At 41.2% G+C, this 20356-nt stretch overlaps 1 protein-coding gene across 1 annotated transcript in view; it reads left to right on the forward strand.

Annotated features, from left to right (window-relative positions):
• CADPS (calcium dependent secretion activator) overlaps positions 1-20356 on the forward strand; it is a 520576-nt gene that overhangs the window by 486033 nt on the left and 14187 nt on the right. The window contains 1 exon segment of the mRNA XM_030208035.1: positions 16765-16869. Within this exon segment, the coding sequence (XP_030063895.1) occupies positions 16765-16869 (105 nt within the window).

Genomic DNA, 20356 nt, shown 5'->3' on the forward strand with positions numbered 1-20356 from the left:
CGTGTTCCAAAACACACACACACAACAAAGAAGGCAACCTGTGTTCGGAGATTTTCTTTGCAATATAGGCCCAGTTTTAAATAGATTTGAACTGCTTGGATTGGTTCAAGATGGGAAGCTCATACTCAAATAGGAGGTCACTGGTGTGAGTTACTATGGTAATTGAGTAGTATGGGCAATAGTCTAGCTTCTCATGTGCATTAAGGCAGACAACAATGGACTAACAAGAAAGGGTGGTCTTTTGTCAAAAGTATATAATGTCTTGTAGTCAGTTTTAAAGACTTCTCAACCCCCAAATCTACCCAACAGTCACCTGCTGAGTAATTTTGTATGCTTAATCTCTAGTCCTTAACCACAAGCTTTCTACTAATTTGAGGCAAATGGGTATTTTTGACACTAAAGAGGGCAGTAAAGGAGCTCTGACCTAGAAAAACTCATTGGGAGACACTGAGCATAGCAAATATTCTTTCATCAATTTTTTTTTGTAAGACCTTTTCAGTGGCATAAAATAGCTTCGACTATAGTATGGTGTAGCCTTAGATTAATGGTTAGTGGGGGGGGGGGAGGGGGGACTTACTGAAGTCTCCACTACAACTTCCCCCATAAAACTTGTCACTTCAGATTGCCATCAGCCACCACAACAATAATCATTTCATGCCTATTGCTAATTGCAAGCACAGCTGAGGCCCAGCAGGGTGCTCTTGCACAGTCCCAGGCCTTTATACCAGCCTCAATCTGTTGTGTAGCACTTGTTCACACACACACACCAAAAAAGAAAAAAAAATTACCAGCAAAGGCAGAAAGAGGCAGAGTCACAGGTTTCTTGTAATCCCTCTGCTTCCCTGCTGACAAGCTCAGCCCTATAAGCATTCCTGGTTTTGTCGTACTCTTGACAAAAGCTGAAGTGACCTTAAGCTACCAGCGTGCAAGCTTTTGAATGGAGAATGCAACTCGTTCAGGTGCGTCAAGAGGCACCGCTGCATCTGGCTTACAAGATTCTGTTTGCAGCACCCCTGGGGTGAGCTGTGGCTTCCTGTAACATGTAAAATATGAGTGTGAACTCCAGGTTCATGCTAGAGCGCAGGAGGTCATGCCACCATTCAGATCTGACTAAAGAAAATGGGAGTTTGCAGGTGTTCTAGTGTATGTGTAATGACACCAGCTCCCCAAGAGCAGAGGAACCCAGCACCGTTCCTGAAAAAAAAAAAAGTGCCACTATCAGTGTTCAACTTGCAGATTTATTCATATCAATTTTTACAATTTATATATTCAGAGACAAGTATGTTATTTCTGTGATTTTGATGGCTGTATGTTCTCGGGTTTCAGAAACTCTGCCTACTGCCGAAATGGAGTAGTGGATGTCGACAATTATCTTGGTACAATGTCAAACCTTATTGTTAGAAGTATTATTTAAGCAGCGGGAACTAAAGGCACATGCAGTGTTGGAGCCGAGATGATGCAGCTTTAAGTAAGAATGTAAATAATACACAGGAAGGTACTGTTACTTGCTTTGTCTCGATGATCGATCATTTTAATACATTTGAAAGGTATGTTTTTTGCTAAAATGTGTCATTTGTATGTGTTGCCTCAATCAATATGTATTTGTTTGCTTTAGTAGTTGCCGAGTAAATGATGGCTGATAAAGACCAATTCACCTATTCGGCCTTCACCAGAGGTTCTCAAACCAGTGACCAATTCACCTATTTGGCCTTCACCAGGGGTTCTCAACCCAGTCCTCGGGACACACCCAGCCAGTCAGGTTTTCTGGATATCCACAATGAATATTCAAAGGATAGATTTTGTACAGTGAAGGTAGTATATGCAAACTTATCTCACGCATATTTATTGTGGATATCCAGAAAACCTGACCGGCTGGGGGTGTTCCAAGGACTGGGTTTGAGAACCGATGGTCTACACAGATTAAGACTTATTCTGCTTTCCACCACTTCAGTAGATGATCCTATAACTTCTCATTGCCTGAACCAACACTGACTCCCTTACATAAATCCACTACTTATGCTATAAGTCCTCCTCTCGAAAACAAAAAGGAGGAGGAGAAGCCTCATGTGACCGTGAGTGATGAACAAAAAAATGTGGTAAACTCGAGGAGGATGTCAAGAAGTCTTTAATGTAAACAGCATAAAATCGATCCGATAAGGCCGTGTTTCGGCACAAAGGCCTGCCTCAGGGGTCAGATATATCTCTTTTGTTATGGCAGGATAGCTTAACCCAAGAGTATTTTGCATTATTGACATCATAGACGTTTGCTGCCTTGACGGCATTTTTATAGTCCAGCATCTTTTCCACTGAAGATCCTATATAATAATTCTCGCCTCCAACATTCTGACTTGCCTGGGACCATGGCTCATTTCGAGTTGGTCTGCTAAGCTCCGTAGATCAGGCTGACATCACCGTAGCCATTATGATGTCAACTTCAGAACCCGGGGGGGAAAAAAACATGCCTCACAGCTGATCCATGTCCAGAGGAGGGTCGCTGGACATGGGTGGCTGGAGGGGGGCAGGGGAGAGAGGAGGGTCACTGGACATGAGTGGCTGGAGAGGGGGGCAGGGGAGAGAGGAGGGTCACTGGACATGGGTGGCTGGATGGGGGGCAGGGGAGAGAGGAGGGTCGCTGGACATGGGTGGCTGGAGGGGGGCAGGGGAGAGAGGAGGGTCGCTGGAGATGGGTGGCTGGAGGGGGGCAGGGGAGAGAGGAGGGTCACTGGACATGAGTGGCTGGAGAGGGGGGCAGGGGAGAGAGGAGGGTCACTGGACATGGGTGGCTGGATGGGGGGCAGGGGAGAGAGGAGGGTCGCTGGACATGGGTGGCTGGAGGGGGGCAGGGGAGAGAGGATGGTCGCTGAACATGGGTGGCAGGAGGTGGGGCAGGGGAGAGAGGAGGTTCACTGGAAATGGGTGGCTGGAGTGGGTGCAGGGGGAGAGGAGGGTCGCTGGACATGGGTGGCTGCAGGGGAGCTGAGGAAAACCTTGCTAGCGCCCATTTCATGTGTGTCAGAAACGGGCCTTTTTTACTAGTTTTATATAAGTGCCACAGCCAGAATTCCGCCTTTACTCTTGGGTTAAGCTTTCCTGCCATAGCACAAGAGATATATCTGACCCCTGAGGCAGGCCTTTGTGCCGAAACATGGCCGTGTTGGGTCGATTTTATGCTGTTTAAATTAAAGACCTTGACATCCTCCTCGTGTTTACCTCACTTTTTTGTGCATCATAAGTCCTCCTCTCACCACTGATCTTCACAACTCATCTTAAGAATATTCTTTACCATTACCAGTCCTTTGCTGCCACGCTCTGCCCATGTCCCAAATATTTATGTATTCTATCTTGGTTTTGTTGCCACACTAAGCTGTTTGAGGCATCATTCACCTTCTCGGATAAAAAAAGGTAAAAGTGCTGTGAAGAGAACTTTTGGAAAGAGCTTCTTATACTCTTGGATTTTGTTTGATATTGTCCCACAGACTTGCTATCTTGTAAATTTATGGTAAACGTAGAATATTTAAACAGATACGAATAGAGAGGTGCCCCACTGCAAAAAAAAAAAACACTAGTCACCCCCCCCCCCCCCCCCCAAAAAAAAAACAGTGAATCTACAAAAAAATACAGTCCGGGATACAAATTAGAATTTATTACATTTCAAATTTCAAGGACCCAACATGTTTCAGGTAACCACCCACTTCAGGGATACATTATACCTACCATTAATGCACACAAAAAAAACAACGTTCACCTTTGTAACGACCTTTAGCCAAGGAAAGATACCAGCATCTCCACCTTATTCTGCTGTTGATAGCAGTGGAGCGAAGTGGAGATGCTGATGCCTTTCCTTTAACTGTTTATAGGGAAGATCTTGCACACCACAGAGTTCCTTTGCAAAGGGTCTTTATGAAGATGAACATTATTTTCGGTGTACATTAGTGGTATCATCATGTACCCCGGAAGCAGACGGTCAGCCAAAACATGTTGGGTCTTTGAAGTTTGAAATTTAATAAATTCTAATTTGTGTACTGGACTGTATTTTTGTGGTCCTATTTCAGAAACTTAAAATGTTTCACATAAACGTCTTATTGCCTGGCTCAGGACAACTCCTTCAAAACTAGACTCCGGGAACATTTATTACATTGATCTTCTGCATTGGCTTGTCTTCCATAACAACTTAACAATCCTGTTAAAACTGGGAAGTAAATATTTTATTTAACTCATTTGGGATCTTTTGATACTTTTTCTACTGTTGAAGCTCAGGTTTCCTTGCACACAGAGTCTACATAACAATAGGGCAGAATAAACTGTGTGACGTTAAACAGATTAACTCTATTTTCAGTATAAAAAATTAACCCCAGCACTGTGAATAAAGATGCTTATTAACCAGCTACTGAACAGTTTTCCTCTCCATTTTTTTTTTACATCACAGGCAGACTGTGGTGTTACTTTAGCAAGCTGAATAATTAGCAAGCGTCTGAGTTCACCTCTGGCCTTTGTTAACACAAGCTGTCTGGTATATAGGACTCCGTTGGAGATGTCCAGCAGGCTAGGATTCTCCTTCCAATTTTGATAGCTCAGGATAGGCAAAATTCTTTCTTGATAATATGAAGAATCTGTCATGTTATGGCAGGAATCATTGATTTGCCTTGTGCAGTTAGGGAGATGAGTCATTTGAAATGATAAGCCTTTTTCTTTTCCTTTACCGCTCTTAATTCTATCACTCATGCAGTACTGGACTGTTGGGCTATTATCATCATATAAAGAAACCAACTGTTATATTCTGTAGGATAACCATAGGAGACAATAAAGTAAAAAAATAAATATTTAAAAATAAGTCTGCTTAGAATGCTTCCCCCCCCCCCTTTATGAGAAGCAGAACCTCTCCTTATTCATAAATTTGTACTTCTCTTGTGGAGTTTTAATAGTTTATTGCTCGCTTACCTACTTCTTTTATATGTCTCTCTTTCAAATATATTTGTAGATAAATGTAAATACATATGTCTATGTATTTATGGTATGGAACAACTTTATAATGGATTTTCCTGGGGAAAACAAGTATTTTTACTCGTGGAAAAGCCTCTCTTAAAATTTCCACCCACACTCCCCACATGTGGGGTAAAAATGCATGTGCTATGCATAGTACAAGTACTTTTATCCATAGCAAAAATGAGCAGGTTTGCGGGGGAGAGGGGGGAGGCAGTTACTGTAATGCAGTGTTTCCCAAGTCCGGTCCTGGAGTACCCCTTGCCAGTCAGGGCCCTGTTTACAAAGGCATGCTAGCGTTTTTAGCATGCACTAGAAATTAGTGTGTGCTAACCATGTAGACGCCCAGAGGAATATTATGAGCATCTACATGGTTAGCACACGCTACTTTGTAAGCTGGGCCCAAAGTTTGTACCAGAGGGAATGGGCAGTTAAGTGACTTTGCTCAAAATCACAAGGAGCAGCAGTGGGATTTGAGTCCTGGTTTTGTTGGTTGTCGATCTAACCACTAAGATACTCCCGGTGAAGACACAAATTTAGGTGGCAGCACGCATAAAAGGCGGGGCCATTTTATAAATGTATATTCACAAATCATGAACACTTTCACCCGGGGGCATAAACGGCACTGCATATGTGATAAACAACTCAATAATAATAATCCTCTTCCACTGAATACTACTGTTCACGCTTTCCAAAAATACTAGGACTAGGGGGCATGCGATGAAGCTACAATGTAGTAAATTTAAAACGAATTGGAGCATTTAGCATTTAGTCTTGAATCCCGAAAAGACAGTAGCCTATTGGGTTACTGGACCACTAACACCACCAGCTGTCACTCCTTATTTGTTAGAAAGGCACATTGTTCCTGTTCCATCTTTTCGATATCTTGGTGTCATTCTAGATTCAGCTCTTTCCTTCAGTTCTCAGATTTCACAGGTGGTTAAAACAGGGTTTTTTTTTCTTATGTAAGTTAAGATCAATTCGCAATCGACTGGACTTTCATGCACTTTCCAGCTTATTTTCGAAAGGGATCGCCAGCCATCTTCTGACACAAATCGGGAGATGGCCGGCCATCTCCTGAACCTGGCCAAATCGGTATAATCGAAAGCCGATTTTGGCCGGTGCCAACTGCTTTCCGTCGCGGGGCTGGCAAAACTTCAAGGGGGCGTTTTGGCAGGGTACAGAAGGCAGGACGGGGGCGGGACGAGGGCATTACGAGATGGCTGGCTTCGCCCGATAATGGAAAAAATATGGCCGGCTCTGATGAGCATTTTGCCGGCTTCACTTGGTCCATTTATTTTTACGACCAAGTGACCAGATGACCACCGGAGGGAATCAGGGATCACCTCTCCTTACTCCCCCAGTGGTCACCAACCCCTTCACACCCAAAAAAAAAATTTTACACATTTTTTTACCAGCCTCTATGCCAGCCTGAAATGTCATGCCCAGCTCCCTGACAGCAGTATGCAGGTACCTGGAGCAGTTTTTTGTGGGTGCAGTGCACTTCAGGCAGGTGGACCCAGGCCCATCCCCCCCCCCTTACCTGTTACACTTGTGGTGGTAAATGGGAGCCCTCCAAACCCCCCCAAAACCCACTGTACCCACATGTAGGTGCCCCCCTTCACCCCTTAGGGCTATGATAGTGGTCTAGAGTTGTGGGGAGTGGGATTTGGGGGGGGGCTCAGCACCCAAGGGAAGGGAGCTATGCACCTGGGAGCAATTTTTTTTTTATTTTTAGAAGTGCCCCCTAGGGTGCCCGGTTGGTGTCCTGGCATGTCAGGGGGACCAGTGCACTACAAATGCTGGCTCCTCCCATGACCAAATACCTTGCATTTCACCTGGTTTGAGATGGCCGGGCCCAGTTTCCATTATGGCCGAAAACCAAAGCCGGCCATCTCTAAACCCAGCGATCTCAACATTTGACCTAAATGTTGAGATTTAGCCGGCCCCAACCATATTATCGAAAGAAAAGATGGCCAGCCATCTTTTTCAAAAATACGGTTGTTTTATGGAGCCGGCCACGGAGATGGCCGGTGCCATTCGATTATGCCCCCTCTTTGTTCCCTATTCTATGCCTTTCTTCATTCTAGGTACAACTATTGCAATGTTGTTTATGCATGGATTGCTAAATATAATTTTAAAAGGCTGGCAAAATACTGTAGCCCATATTCTTCATCAGGCGTCCCAATTTGATCACGCTTCACCCCTCCTTCAGTAGCTCCACTGGCCACCTATCAATCTGAGGGTCATATTCAAAATCCTTACTTTAACTCACAAAGTATTATTAGGAAAGGAATGGAAAACAAAAGTGAGGATGTTATAATACCTTTATATCAGTCCATGGTGTGACAGCACCTCGAATATTGTGTTCAATTCTGGTTGCCGCATCTCAAAAAAGATATAGTGGAATTAGAAAAGGTGCAGAGAAGGGTGACGAAAATGATAAAGGGGGTGGGACAACTTCCCTATGAGGAAAGGCTGAAGCGTCTAGGGCTCTTCAGCGTGGAGAAGAGATGGCTGAGGGGAGATATGATAGAGGTCTATAAAATAATGAGTGGAGTGGAACAGGTAGACGTGAAATGTTTGTTTACTCTTTCCAAAAATACTAGGACTAGGGGGCAAGCGATGAAGCTACAAAGTAGTAAATTTAATACAAATCAGAGAAAAGTTTTCTTCACTCAACGTGTAATTAAACTCTGGAATTCGTTGCCAGAGAATGTGGTAAAATTGGTTAGTGGGGTTTAAAAAAGGTCTGGACAGCTTCCTAAAGGAAAAGGTCATAGACCATTATTAAATTGACTTGCAGAAAATCCATTGCTTATTTCTGGGATAAGCAGCATAAAATGTATTGTACTTTTTTGGGGATCTTGCCAGGTATTTGTGACCTGGATTGGCCACTGTTGGAAACAAGATGCTGGGCTTAATGGACCTTTGGTCTGTCCCAGTGTGGCAATACTTATGTACTTATATGTAAGGTTCTTCACAGTGGTTCCCCTGCCTATATCTTGCTTCATTAGTGATCCTGTACACACCTTCTCGTATCCTACACTCACTAAAACATAACAGACTAGTTCTCCCACACCCCTCTAAAGCCAGTCAGGTATCCACAAGATCCAGCGCATTCTACTTTGTTTCACCAGCACTGTGGAATTCGTTGCCACAGAGCCTTCAACTTGAAACATCCTATATATCCTTCTGCACTCTACTAAAATTTATTCCAGCAAGTGCTCCATACATAGGTCTGGGCTGATTCCGCAATGGAAGGTTGGGTTTAACTGTGTGGAATGTTGATTATGCCTGTGTTGCCTTGTTTGTGCTTATATGTTTAATCACATTTTTCCCCTTTCGTGGTCTGCTCATCTTTGTATGCATGCGTGTGGCACTGTTCTCTCCATGATTGAGTTAGTGTTTAATTTAATAAGATCAGTCTGTTCTTTCCTATCTATAATTGGCGTTCCTTTTGGTTTGATTGTTTTTTAATGATTTTATAGTAACCACTTTAATTTGCCTACAACGAAAGTGGTATAGCAAATTTAATAAATGATAAACAGCTAACAGTATTAGTGCAATATATAAGTGGTTACACTAGTATTCTATAAAGGAAAGTAGGTACCTACTCTTTTGAATGACATTGACACTACATTTGAATGTGGTTAGGCCATCCTACTGGTTTCTCTTGATCTCAGCACGGCTTTTGACTTGGTTAGCCACTCCCTTCTCTTGGCCAGACATTTGTGGCTTAGTTCTTAAGTGATTTTCTTCCTTCTTCTTAGGCTGCTACTATTCTGTTTCCCTCCCGCTGTTGTGTTTCAGAAGGCTCTTTGCTCTCCCTGTCCAACATTTTTTTCAGCTCCCTGGCATTGCTCATTCAAGCGTCTTCTGTTGAATTCAACATTTATGCAGATGATATCCTTCTCATTTCTGCCTAAAATCTATCCAACCTTAGTTCTGTTTGGATGCTATCGACTACTGGGTCACCTCAAATCACCTTGTACTGAACCCTTCCAAGTCCGTTGCACTGTGGGTTACTGGTAAACCTTTGGCCCCTGTATTGGTCCCTGTACTTCGTAAATCTTGCCTAACAGTAGTGTCGACCCTGAAATATTTGGGTGTGACCTTTGATTCACAACTTTCTTTTTCTCCGCATATCTCCTCTGTAGTTAGCTCCTGTTTCTTTTCACTTCACCACATCTGCTTCCTACATCGATACCTTGATGAGTCCTCCTGTGCTTGCACATGCATGCAGGTCTGATCTTATTTCACCTTTGCTGGCTCATTATCATTGGCTTTCTCTTGCTTTTCATGTACATTTCAAAATTCTCACACTGGGATCCCCTCTTATCTATCCTCACTTATTACTTCCTACATGCCATCCCAGACACTTCACTCAGCCTTGGTCACCCATCTTTCCCTTTCCCCAGTTCACCCCTCCTGCCTGAAGTGGACTCGGTGTTTGACATTTTTTTGTACAGCCTCTACTTTATGGAAAGCTCTCCCTGTTACGCTTAGAATGGAATAGTCATCCATGTTTTTGGACTCTTTTAAAAACTCACTTGTTCACCCTAGCTTTCAGCATCCCCAGCCTTTGAGTGGCCCGGCAGCTGGACTCAGCTCTGGAACACAGACTTCTTTTCTTCTGTGCTACGTTTTATGTAGTTCCTTTCTTTTCTAGTTTGGTTTGATTGTACACTGCTTTGATATTGTTTGAAAGGCAGTATATCAAATACCTAATAAATTAAATTGAACTAAACACTACAATAGTGGGAACACCCATGCCCATCCCATGGGTTATGTGCGAGAACACGTGGAGGAGCATAATCAAATGGGTCGCCCAAGTTTTCCTGAGGACGTCCCTGCGAAGGGGCGGGGAAACCCGTATTATCGAAACAAGATGGGCGGCCATCTTTTATTTCAATAATACGGTTGGGGACACCCAAATCTCAACATTTAGGTTGACCTTAGAGATCGTCGTCCCCGGTTTTCGGCGATAATGGAAACCGAGGACATCCATCTCAGAAACAACCAAATCCAAGCCATTTGGTCTTGGGAGAAGGACGCCCATCTCCCGATTTGTGTCGAAAGATGGGCATCCTTCTCTTTCGAAAATGAGCCCATTAGGCTCCCAGTTATAGATTAGTGCAGTGGTTCCCAAACCTGTCCTGGTGAACCCCAGAGAGTCAGTTTTCAGGATATCCACAATGAATATTCATGAGTTAGATTTGCATGTACCAATTTAGCCAATTACTTTGCACATGGATCTGCAATCGACTCAAAGTTGAGCACCTAACTTTGAGCAACATGTACAGAATCTGGAGTTATGTGATTAGCACGTGAATTAGCTAGAGCACAATAATAGTTACCAGGGTTATTTGCATTTACCTTATGCTAAATTGTATAACTGCTTAGCACACTTTAGTAAAAAAAAGCCCGTATGTGTAGAACTGGGGCAATTTTTTTTGTTTTTAAGGATTTATGCAGTCATCACTTATCACATAATATATGGCCATTTAATTCTGCTACTACAGCTATTTATAAAATCAAGAAGTAGACTGCCAAATTCTCTGATGCTATGTGAATGCAACCATGAAGCAGCTTACCGGTTTCCAATGACATATATTCATTCTTTAAATTGAAAAGTTCAGTACATGGTCAGAGGGTCATTTTATAAACATTTTTACGTGTTAAACATTGATTTGTGTGCATCAGTGGGCTGTTAATCACACTTAAAAGTAAGCACAGTGCAAGCTGGTGCATACTTGAGCAGTAGGTATGCTCAGGGGTGGAGTTTAGGTTATTGGTGCTGATTTGCTTGTTAAACGTTTAAGTTGCGTGTACAAATTGGCTACACGTGCTGATTTACGCCCGTGAGTTTAGTAGCTATTTATAGAATCTGAGGGAAAATGTGGCTGCTTGAAATTTGGCTTACTGATGGAATGGTGCCAAAAACACCAAGACTTCAAGAACTACCAGTAGCATTAGGGTTTAGTTGGTGATGGGATAGGGGAGTTTGGAAAGGTATTTCTATAACTAGGCACCCAAGATTAAGAAACCTTTTGCATGACAGACCTCATAGACCTACCAACCAGGAACAGAACTGGATCATCACGAACATATTTAAACCTTCATTATCCAAACTGCAAAGGACTCAAGTACAAAGCTACCTATGCATCCAACTTCTCCTATATTAGCACAGAACTATGGAATGCACTGCCAAAAGGTGTGAAAACAATCTACGACCATCTAAGCTTCAGGAAGTCACTAAAAACCTACCTGTTCAATAAGGCATACCATACCGACCCAACATAAATGCCTCAACTCTGCAACACAGCAAAACCATAGATTGTATTGGACACTATATAATCTCCCCTATCTTTGACCCCTAATGTGCCTGTATCATACCCACCCTATCCGACCTTAACATCACATTGTATTTGTTCCTCTACCGGACGTGGCGATCGCCTTTACGGTACTATGTAAGCCACATTAAGCCTGCAAATAAGTGGGAAAATGTGGGGTACTAATGTAACAAATAAATAAATAAATATGTGCCAAAAAGTAGCACTTAAAGCATATAAACACCTTAAGTGCTATCGCACACAAATGTGAGGGACATACACATACATGGACAGAGCATGGGTGGGCCATGGATGTGTCTCCCAGTTACGTGCACTCTTGCTGCATTTAGGTGTGCTCAGTCATGCCAGTTGGTGTAGCAGGCACCTCAGTGCCAGTGAACAAACAGGGCAGCTGATCAGCAAACTCCCAAGTTGAAACAAACCAAGCAACTCAATGAGAAATACCAACAGATTTTTATTGATGATAACACAAACCAAATTAATGCATTACTTTGGTTTGTGTTATCATCAATAAAAATCTGTTGGTATTTCTCATCGATCTGCTTGGTTTGTTTTCACCTCAGTGCCATTGCCAGGTTAGAATTCTATAATGCAATCCGGGTGCCCAGATGCCAAAATAGAATAGGTGCTCCCCATACAGTATTTAGATTTAGATATTATTTATAACCCACCTTTATCCAGTGTGAGGTACAATATACACTCGTAAAAATACATAACACATGCTACACAGAAATTTTACAAAGAAAACCTAACTTAATAAATCTCAACATCCATAAACAAAAAACAAAAAAAGTCCAAAATATCAGCCATATACTTATCAGTATCACGGCACCTATAAAAAAAAACACCCATTTATAGAGCTGCCACCATAGGGGTCGATGTTCAAATTGATTTAACCAGCCAGAATTGACTCCTGGCCAGTTAAATTGTTTGTTCGGAGCTAACTGCTGATTTTCAGCAACACTTAACCGGTTAGCATCGCCACAGATCACTGCACTCAAAGCTAGCTATGGTGTGGGCGGGCTGTGGGCGGAGTCTGCACTCATGTGTAGGGCGGCTACAAAATTAGTAAGCAATCTTGAACACAAAAAATATAGGGATAGGTTTATGAATCTCAACATGTATACACTGGAAGAAAGGAGACATGATAGAAACGTTTAAATATCTCAAGGGCATTTATGTACATGAAGTGAGCTCTGGAACGAGGGGGCATATGATGAAGTTAAGTGGGAATAGGCTTAGGAGTAATCTAAGAAAGTATTACTTCACGGAAAGGGTGGCGGAGGCAAGGAATGGCCTCCCAGTGGAGGTCGTGGAGTCGAGGACTGTGTCAGAATTTAAAAAGGCATGGGATAAGCATGTGGGATCGCTTAGGAAAAGGAAGAGTTGGGGTTACAGAGGATAGGCAGACTGGATAGGCTATATGTCCTTTATCTGCCATCATGTTTCTATGTGGTTAAGTGCAAATAGTCGGCACGTAACTGCCAAAGGGCTCCTTTTACAAAGCCGCGCTAGTGATTCTGATGCAACAAATGCTGTGAAGCCAATAGGAATCCCTAGCGCGGCTTTATAAAAGGAGCCCTAAGTTTAGTGGTCAAATTAGATCGCATAAAAGTCAGTCCTATCTTTATACAGTGTCACTTGTGCGGTTAGGTGCAGAATATCACACTAAACCACAGAAGAGATAGCCAACCACATAAACCTGGATATTCAGTTCCGGTGCACGGACATGGCCTGGCGTTGAATATCTTGGAATAACGCCAGCAACGGTTAAAAAAAAAAACATTCACCGCTTCCTCCTGAATATCATCCTCATTATTTAGGAAGCCACACTGGAGGTCTTCCCTTCAGATGCAAAAATACCACAGACAAATACAAGCTTGTGTGGAGTGTCTACTGATTGCTTAGAAGAGATTGACCAGACTCTGTTCTGTTTCACGGTTTTAGCTGAGTTCGCCCTCTTTCCAATTAAATTGAGAAGCTTGTCTCCTGTGGAAAAATAGATGCACATGGTAGTGGGTCTTTCCACATAGTAAAGGGCATTTTGTAGGTTGAAATGATTGCATATTTTGTGAGTATACTTATTTGCTGTATAATTGAGTGCCTAGGTTGATCCGTGTTCTTCAAAAGCACAAAAAAAGCATTTTAGATGCATGAAAGATATATTGAAATATAAGGTTTGGGGAGAGAGGATTTGACAATATATTGCATATTCACATAGACTCTAGCATAAATTGTAGCCAACATTAGCAGGTGATGTATTGAAACTGGACAGATTTAAGAAATACCTTCCTCATTTTCTTTCCGATTTCTCACTTCAAGGTCTACTAATACTCATAGGATGTGAAGACCACAAGTACAGTTGATCTCTGAATGTCCCGATTAAATGTAATTTAATTTAAGGGTACAGTGTAGTTTCTGAAATGTCCTGATGAGGATACCCTTTCACAGTGGCCTCCCTAAAACTGAACTTTTCATGAGGAAGAATATCAACTGATGATGGTCCAGCTGTAACACTAGAAATAGAAGGGGTGTCTCCAAAACTATATTTATGAAGTATTTTGTATGTTCTGATATCCCTGGGTTGCTGTAAGAGGGGTGGGGGTGGGAAACAGGAACTTGATTATTTGTTTCTTTTCAAAGATCTAGTGTGAAATCCATTCCATGCCCTAAAAAAAAAAAAAAAAGTAGGAAGACATGAAAATCTGTACAATGAATAATCAAATGGGTGGATAGTAGAATGAAAAATAATCGGTGTAAAATCATTGCCTTTGTGATGATGCCAATGCCAATGAGACCTGGGGTGATTTTCTGTTTCATTGCCAGTTTTTCCCGTTGAAGCGTGTTAACTGGGATCTTATCATCCCAAGTAACAAAACCTGTCAGAAGAGAAAAAAAAATGTGACTTGTTTGAACCAATTCCCTGTCGTCCTATCTCCCCAGGCCTTGTGAAAAAATGTGCAACCCCTCATGTTTTTGGAACCTAGTCAGAGAAGCATACGTCTTCTGAAGAGCATTTTTGCCGCTCCTTCAAAGGAGAGCTTCTTTTCTGTAATGCAACATGTACACATAAACAACGATGTGCAGCTAATAGAATAGAACTCTTACTATACGTTATAAATTCTGATTATTTGGTAGACTTTATTTGAAGTACAGTGGAGAAAAACTCATGAAAATATTCCAAACCAACTTTAATGGTCTAGATTTAGATTTGGAATTGACCTTAACTGAAGGAAGTTTTGCATGTGATATCATTGCTCAGCATTTTAAATCATACATTAGCTGTAATTAAAATCTGTAGTGCTTGAACTTTTCGATTTTGATTTCTTGGAATCTTAATGAGGTTATCTATATATGAGAATACTGCTAGGTTAAGTCTCTGAGGCTAAGCAAGGAAGGAAGACTGTAAGGTAAGTTTTATTTGATAATCACCTACCATATTTTGTTTGACAAAGCAAATCTGCAACTTGTTTTTCTGAGTTATGGTGGAGGGTTTTTTTTGTTGTTGTTGTTGTTGCTGTTGTTCTATTTTGTTTTCTCTTTTCCACCATTTTGGAATTCTTTCTTTGACTTTGCCTTGAGCATAAAATATTTTAAACCATTTGTAACTGAATTTTTTTTTCTATGACTTTCTTTTCAATCAAACTTAAGACTCCATGCAAAAATGTTACCAAACTTCCCTAGCTACTGCAATCTCATCAGCCCTAACACTTGAAAAAAGGAAGAATTTTAAACAATGCTTGAAATAGAATTTTCAAAAACAAGAGGCAGCATCAGATGGCAGGTTTCATCCTTTCAGTAAAATATTTTACACAGGTTAAAGTTAAACTAATAAAAAATGTATATTCAATGAACAATGTTTTATAAATTTAGCAAAGCATAGCATGTATTCTTCTATTCTGCATAGCCCTAAAAAAAAGTCAGATTCAATGCAGATTACAATTTAAAAGAACTGTGGACAAAGTCCCAGGAATTACAGAGACCCAGGAATTACAACCAAAGTATGATTCCGATCTGATGAAGAAGGGTTACCTTAGGAAGCTAATCCAAAAATATATTAAGTTAGTCCAATAAAAAAGGTATCATCTTATTTTCCTTTCTATGTTTTATTTTCTTTTATTTCTATTGATTACCTTTAAAAGTGGACTAACACGGCTACCACATCACTCTAACCAAAATATTTAATTCAATCAATACATCCGCCTAAATCTGATAACATATAACATTATTATGTGTGACTAGGTATTCATATTATCTATACTGCACATATGATTATGATTCATAAGAAAATATGCCTTGCTTTAAGCATAGCACATATATTTTCAATACAAGCATGTACCCTAATTTGCTTTGCAGTGTTTAATGAATATTGCTGAAGGTTCTGCAATGTAAGCTCTGTTGGCGTTTTAAAATATTCGTCTTTTTTTTTAATGCTGACACTTTATAACATTATGTCTGAGTGAAATTTATGACTATATGAACAGTCTTATAAAAGTGTAGCACTCCAGAGACTTCCTTCTCTGTAGGGGTGGCAGCCCGCAATGACACAGCTGCAAGCATTTTTCACAGATGAGAAGCAAAATTTAACCCCCTTAAGGCAAAGTATATTTCAACAGATTGATGTGAACTCATCTGTGTCTGTCATTACATTTTTCCTAATTCATAGTAACATTAAAGCTGATCATACTGCAAATGGATGCGATTAGAATGGCCCATGTTTGTCCTAGAAGACAAACTTGTACAATTCAATTTTATCAGACCTACAGTGAACTAAATCTTGATTCCTTGTGATAGGGATAGAAATTATAAATAGGATGATTTTTTTTTATTTTTTTAAATGAGAGGTACAGTCTTTCTTGTGTGGCCGGGGTCCAAACAGTTTTCTGTCCTCAATATAGTCAGGTGGCAGGGTATTAAGCTCTTTGCACGTTTTGCAGGTTCTTAAATTGGCCAAGTAGCCAGGAAGGGACCTTCCTCAATTTGTGACTCAAAATTTGCATTTTCTCTTCGCTACAAATAATTAAAGAGGTCAAACAGCAATTTGACATAGGTCATATTATATATTCAGGGCTAGAGGAAAGGAAGGCATTTGAAAAATCTTGGTCAAATCAAGGCAAATGATTTGACCTTGCAGAGTCATACAGTAATGTTGTTACCTGGCACAAAATAGTGTGGAAAAAAAGAGCTTTGTATAGTATTAGTGATGCATAATAGTTGGAAACATTTATTTATTAAAATCCTTTTTAGCATGTAATTGCAAGAAAATGTTCAAAAATATTACACTAATTTCAAGCCGCATAACTTGAACAATAAAAAAAATACTTTGTCTTTACATCTATTATTGTAGTTCACTGACAGTCAATATTTGCAGAATATTGGCATGTACAATTGTGATTTGTGTACTGGAGAACTTTTGTCTCTCTTTCAGCAATGGTACACCAGCTCAATGAATGTTATTTGCACCTGGTTGACGGACCGCATGGACCTGCAGCTGCACATATATCAGTTGAAAACTCTTATTAGGATGGTAAAGGTAATTCACTTTCTCATACCTCTTTATAGAAATTCTGCCATTGAAAATGAACATCTTACCAGAGTTCTCCTGCACAGGCTCCTGCTGTTTTTTTTTCTTTTAGAAGCATGTGGTTTGTGTTAACGCATCGTCAAATCTGGGTGCAGCGTGTCTGTGCATTGTTCTTTTAATGTGAAATATAGATGATGAAATGGTTTTCACAGATACTTCTGGGGTTTTTTTTGTAAGTACCGACTAAAATTTATCAAGCTGATCACCAAACAAAAGTTTTCAATCAAAGACAATGTCTTCATTTTTAGAACTGTACATTGTGTTTTAAAAAGTTAATAGCTTGATAAATTCGTTTGTTTTAATTGCATAAATGTTGCAGTGATATTTGCTGCTGGCTATTTTTTTTTTTTTTCAAATATGTTCTGTGATCATTAGCCAAATGCAAATCAATATTATTCGTATGGTTAATTGATGTAGTTTCTTTAACAATGGGTGTATACAATGAACTTTAAGGAATACAAAGGTGAGATAACATACCCTAGAAGTAGAATTTTTATTCCTATGAATGTGTGTGTGTGCTTGCCTCTTGGACTTATGGTAATGATTTCAGTGTGAAATCACAATGGTTTACATGAAATAATAAGGTCACAGGAGGGGGGTAAATACGGTTTTGATCATTTTAGTTTTTACGTGGTGCTTTCTAGTATTTTTGAAATGTTTATACTGTCTTGTACACACACAGCAAATTGATGGCATGAATAAATTAGAATAGCAATGCATGGCATTTTAACGTTGATCTAATAAGAGCATTTTAGCAGTGTGTTTTGATTAACAACGCAACCTTTGTTCCTCCCTTTTTCATTTTGGTTTCTCAGACTGATAGACAGAGCTGTTTATTATAAACGAAAATTGTGCAGGAATGTGTGTGATGAGAGATTCCTGCAGCTATGAAGGCTCTGAAATAAAACCTGACTGCTCTTATATACCAATGAATCAGAAATATTGCGATTAAATAGACAGGCAGATTAATAGATATATAAATAAACTTGTTATATCATTCTAACCATGTGTTTTTAATGGTGACCAATAACATTTCATGAACTGTGCATGACTCTGCCCTAAGTACCTTAAAAGTTCATGGTTAATTGATAAAAACAGTAATAATTTAATAATAATTTCAACAATTTCATACTTGACTGGTATGGAAAGCATATCATGAAAAATATTATTTAACTTTTTCCTTGAATCTCATTTTGGACTCGTTGTACCAAGCTGCGGTAAAAAAAAGGCCCTGAGGTAACATCGGCGTGTGGATTTGCCACATGCCAAGGCTCCTTTTACCCCAGGGGGTAAAAGGCCAAAAAAGGAAATGACTGTGCGGTAAGTGCATACTTTCCACGCGGCCAAACCCAGCAGTAACTGGGCAGCAGATGGTGCTGGCCCGATTACCGCCAGGTAAGCCCCTGTCCTGCCAGAAATGGTGCGCCCTGGAGACGGCAGTACTGCCGGCTCCTGCGGTAGGCCGGCGGTAGTGCTGGATTGGTGTGCGACAGTTCTGCGGTAGCTTTACTGTGGTGTTGTAAAAGGACCCTTTTATAAGTAAAATGAACACAGATTTGCAGTTCATTTTGAGGTGACATTCATCTCCTGTGATTCATTTTGACTTGGCAGCCACCTAGTAATAAACATACGGGCCCTTGTAATAAAGTGCATTAACAGCAAAAATTAACAGGGTTAAGTGTGAGGGCTGTGCTGCGATTAAGGGCATTGCCCAGCATTTCCTCTCCGAGCATTTCCTCTCCGCTTCCCACATTGAAATCTATTTTACTGCACATTAAGACGGTTTACAATTGGTACAGATGCACTCACATGCCTTCCTCTCAGGGGTCCTTTTACAAAGTGGCAGGAAGCCCTCCACGGGTTTACCGCATGCCAATCTGGAGCCACCGCCGGCCCAACACAGGCACCGGCTGTAGCTCCACCCCCTGCGCACAGCATTTCTGGCACTGGCAGAAATATTCAAAAGTTATTTCTGCAGACACTATAATCGAGTGGTAATCGGGGCAGCACTGCACAACTACCCGGTTACAGCCAGGTTTGCACGGGAGCCCTTACCGCTACCTCACTGGATGGTGGTAAGTGCTCTCCCCCCCCCCCCCCCACACATGACCGCCCAGTAAGTGAAATCTTACCGCATGGCCATTTCGTTTTTCAGCCTTTTTACCCACTGCAGTAAAATGGCCCCTGCCGCTAGTGCAGGGCCCCTTTTACCACAACTTGGTAAAAGGACCCCTTATGGGACCCCTTGGTAAAAGGACCCCTTACAGCTGAAGGGAGACATGATAGAGGCATATAAAATAATGAGTGGAGTGGAACAGGTGGGTGTGAAGCGTCTGTTCACGCTTTCCAAAAATACTAGGACTAGGAGGCATGCGATGAAACAACAGTGTAGTAAATTTAAAACAAATCGGAGAAAATGTTTCTTCACCCAACGCATAATTAAACTCTGGAATTCCTTGCCGGAGAACGTGGTGAAGGCGGTTAGCTTGGCAGAGTTTAAAAAGGGGTTAGACGGTTTCCTAAAGGACAAGTCCATAAACCACTACTAAATGGGCTTGGGAAAAATCCACAATTCCAGGAATAACATGTATAGAATGTTTGTACGTTTGGGAAGCTTGCCAGGTGCCCTTGGCCTGGATTACACGCTGTCGTGGACAGGATGCTGGGCTCAATGGATCTTTGGTCTTTTCCCGGTGTGGCATTACTTATGTACTAAGTGCACCCTCACTAAATGTACAAGTGACAGCGCGTGGCAAGTAGCACACGCTAACAGCAGTGTGCAGTCCCTGCCCATTCTCTGTCCATAACCTGTTCAGGGTCTGTCTCTTACAAGTCTGTGTACAGTGCTGTGTATATCTAGTACAGGGGCTGTTAATCCTGTCCACAATGAATATGCATGAGATACATTTGCATGCATTGCCTCTATTTTATGCAAATCTATTTCGTGCATTTGCATTGTGGGTATCCTGAAACCCTGACTGGCTGGGTGTGACCTGAGGACTGGGTTGAGAACCCCTAATCTAGTAGCAGTATAGAAATGACACAGAGTAGTATAGGGTAAGTGCCTCTTCCAATATTACATGTTTCTGTTCTTTTTTGGGAGCTGTGTCTTGCTTTCTCTGCCTCCCATATCACTTATCCTTAAGTATATAAGTGCGTAAGTGTTGCCATACTGGGACAGACTGAAGGTCCATCAAGCCCAGGATCCTGTTTCCAACAGTGGCCAATCCAGGTTACAAGTATTTGGCAAGATCCCAAAACAGTACAATATGTTTTATGCTGCTTATCCTAAAAATAAGTGGTGGATTTTTCCCAAGTCCATCTTAATAATGGTTTATAGACTTTTTATTTAGGAAGCTATCTAAACCTTTTTTTAAACCCCGCTAAGCTAACTGCTTTTATCACATTCTCTGGCTGTGGATTCCAAAGTTTAATT

This window comes from Microcaecilia unicolor, chromosome 6 (assembly GCF_901765095.1).
Source record: "Microcaecilia unicolor chromosome 6, aMicUni1.1, whole genome shotgun sequence".
NCBI lineage: Eukaryota > Metazoa > Chordata > Amphibia > Gymnophiona > Siphonopidae > Microcaecilia > Microcaecilia unicolor.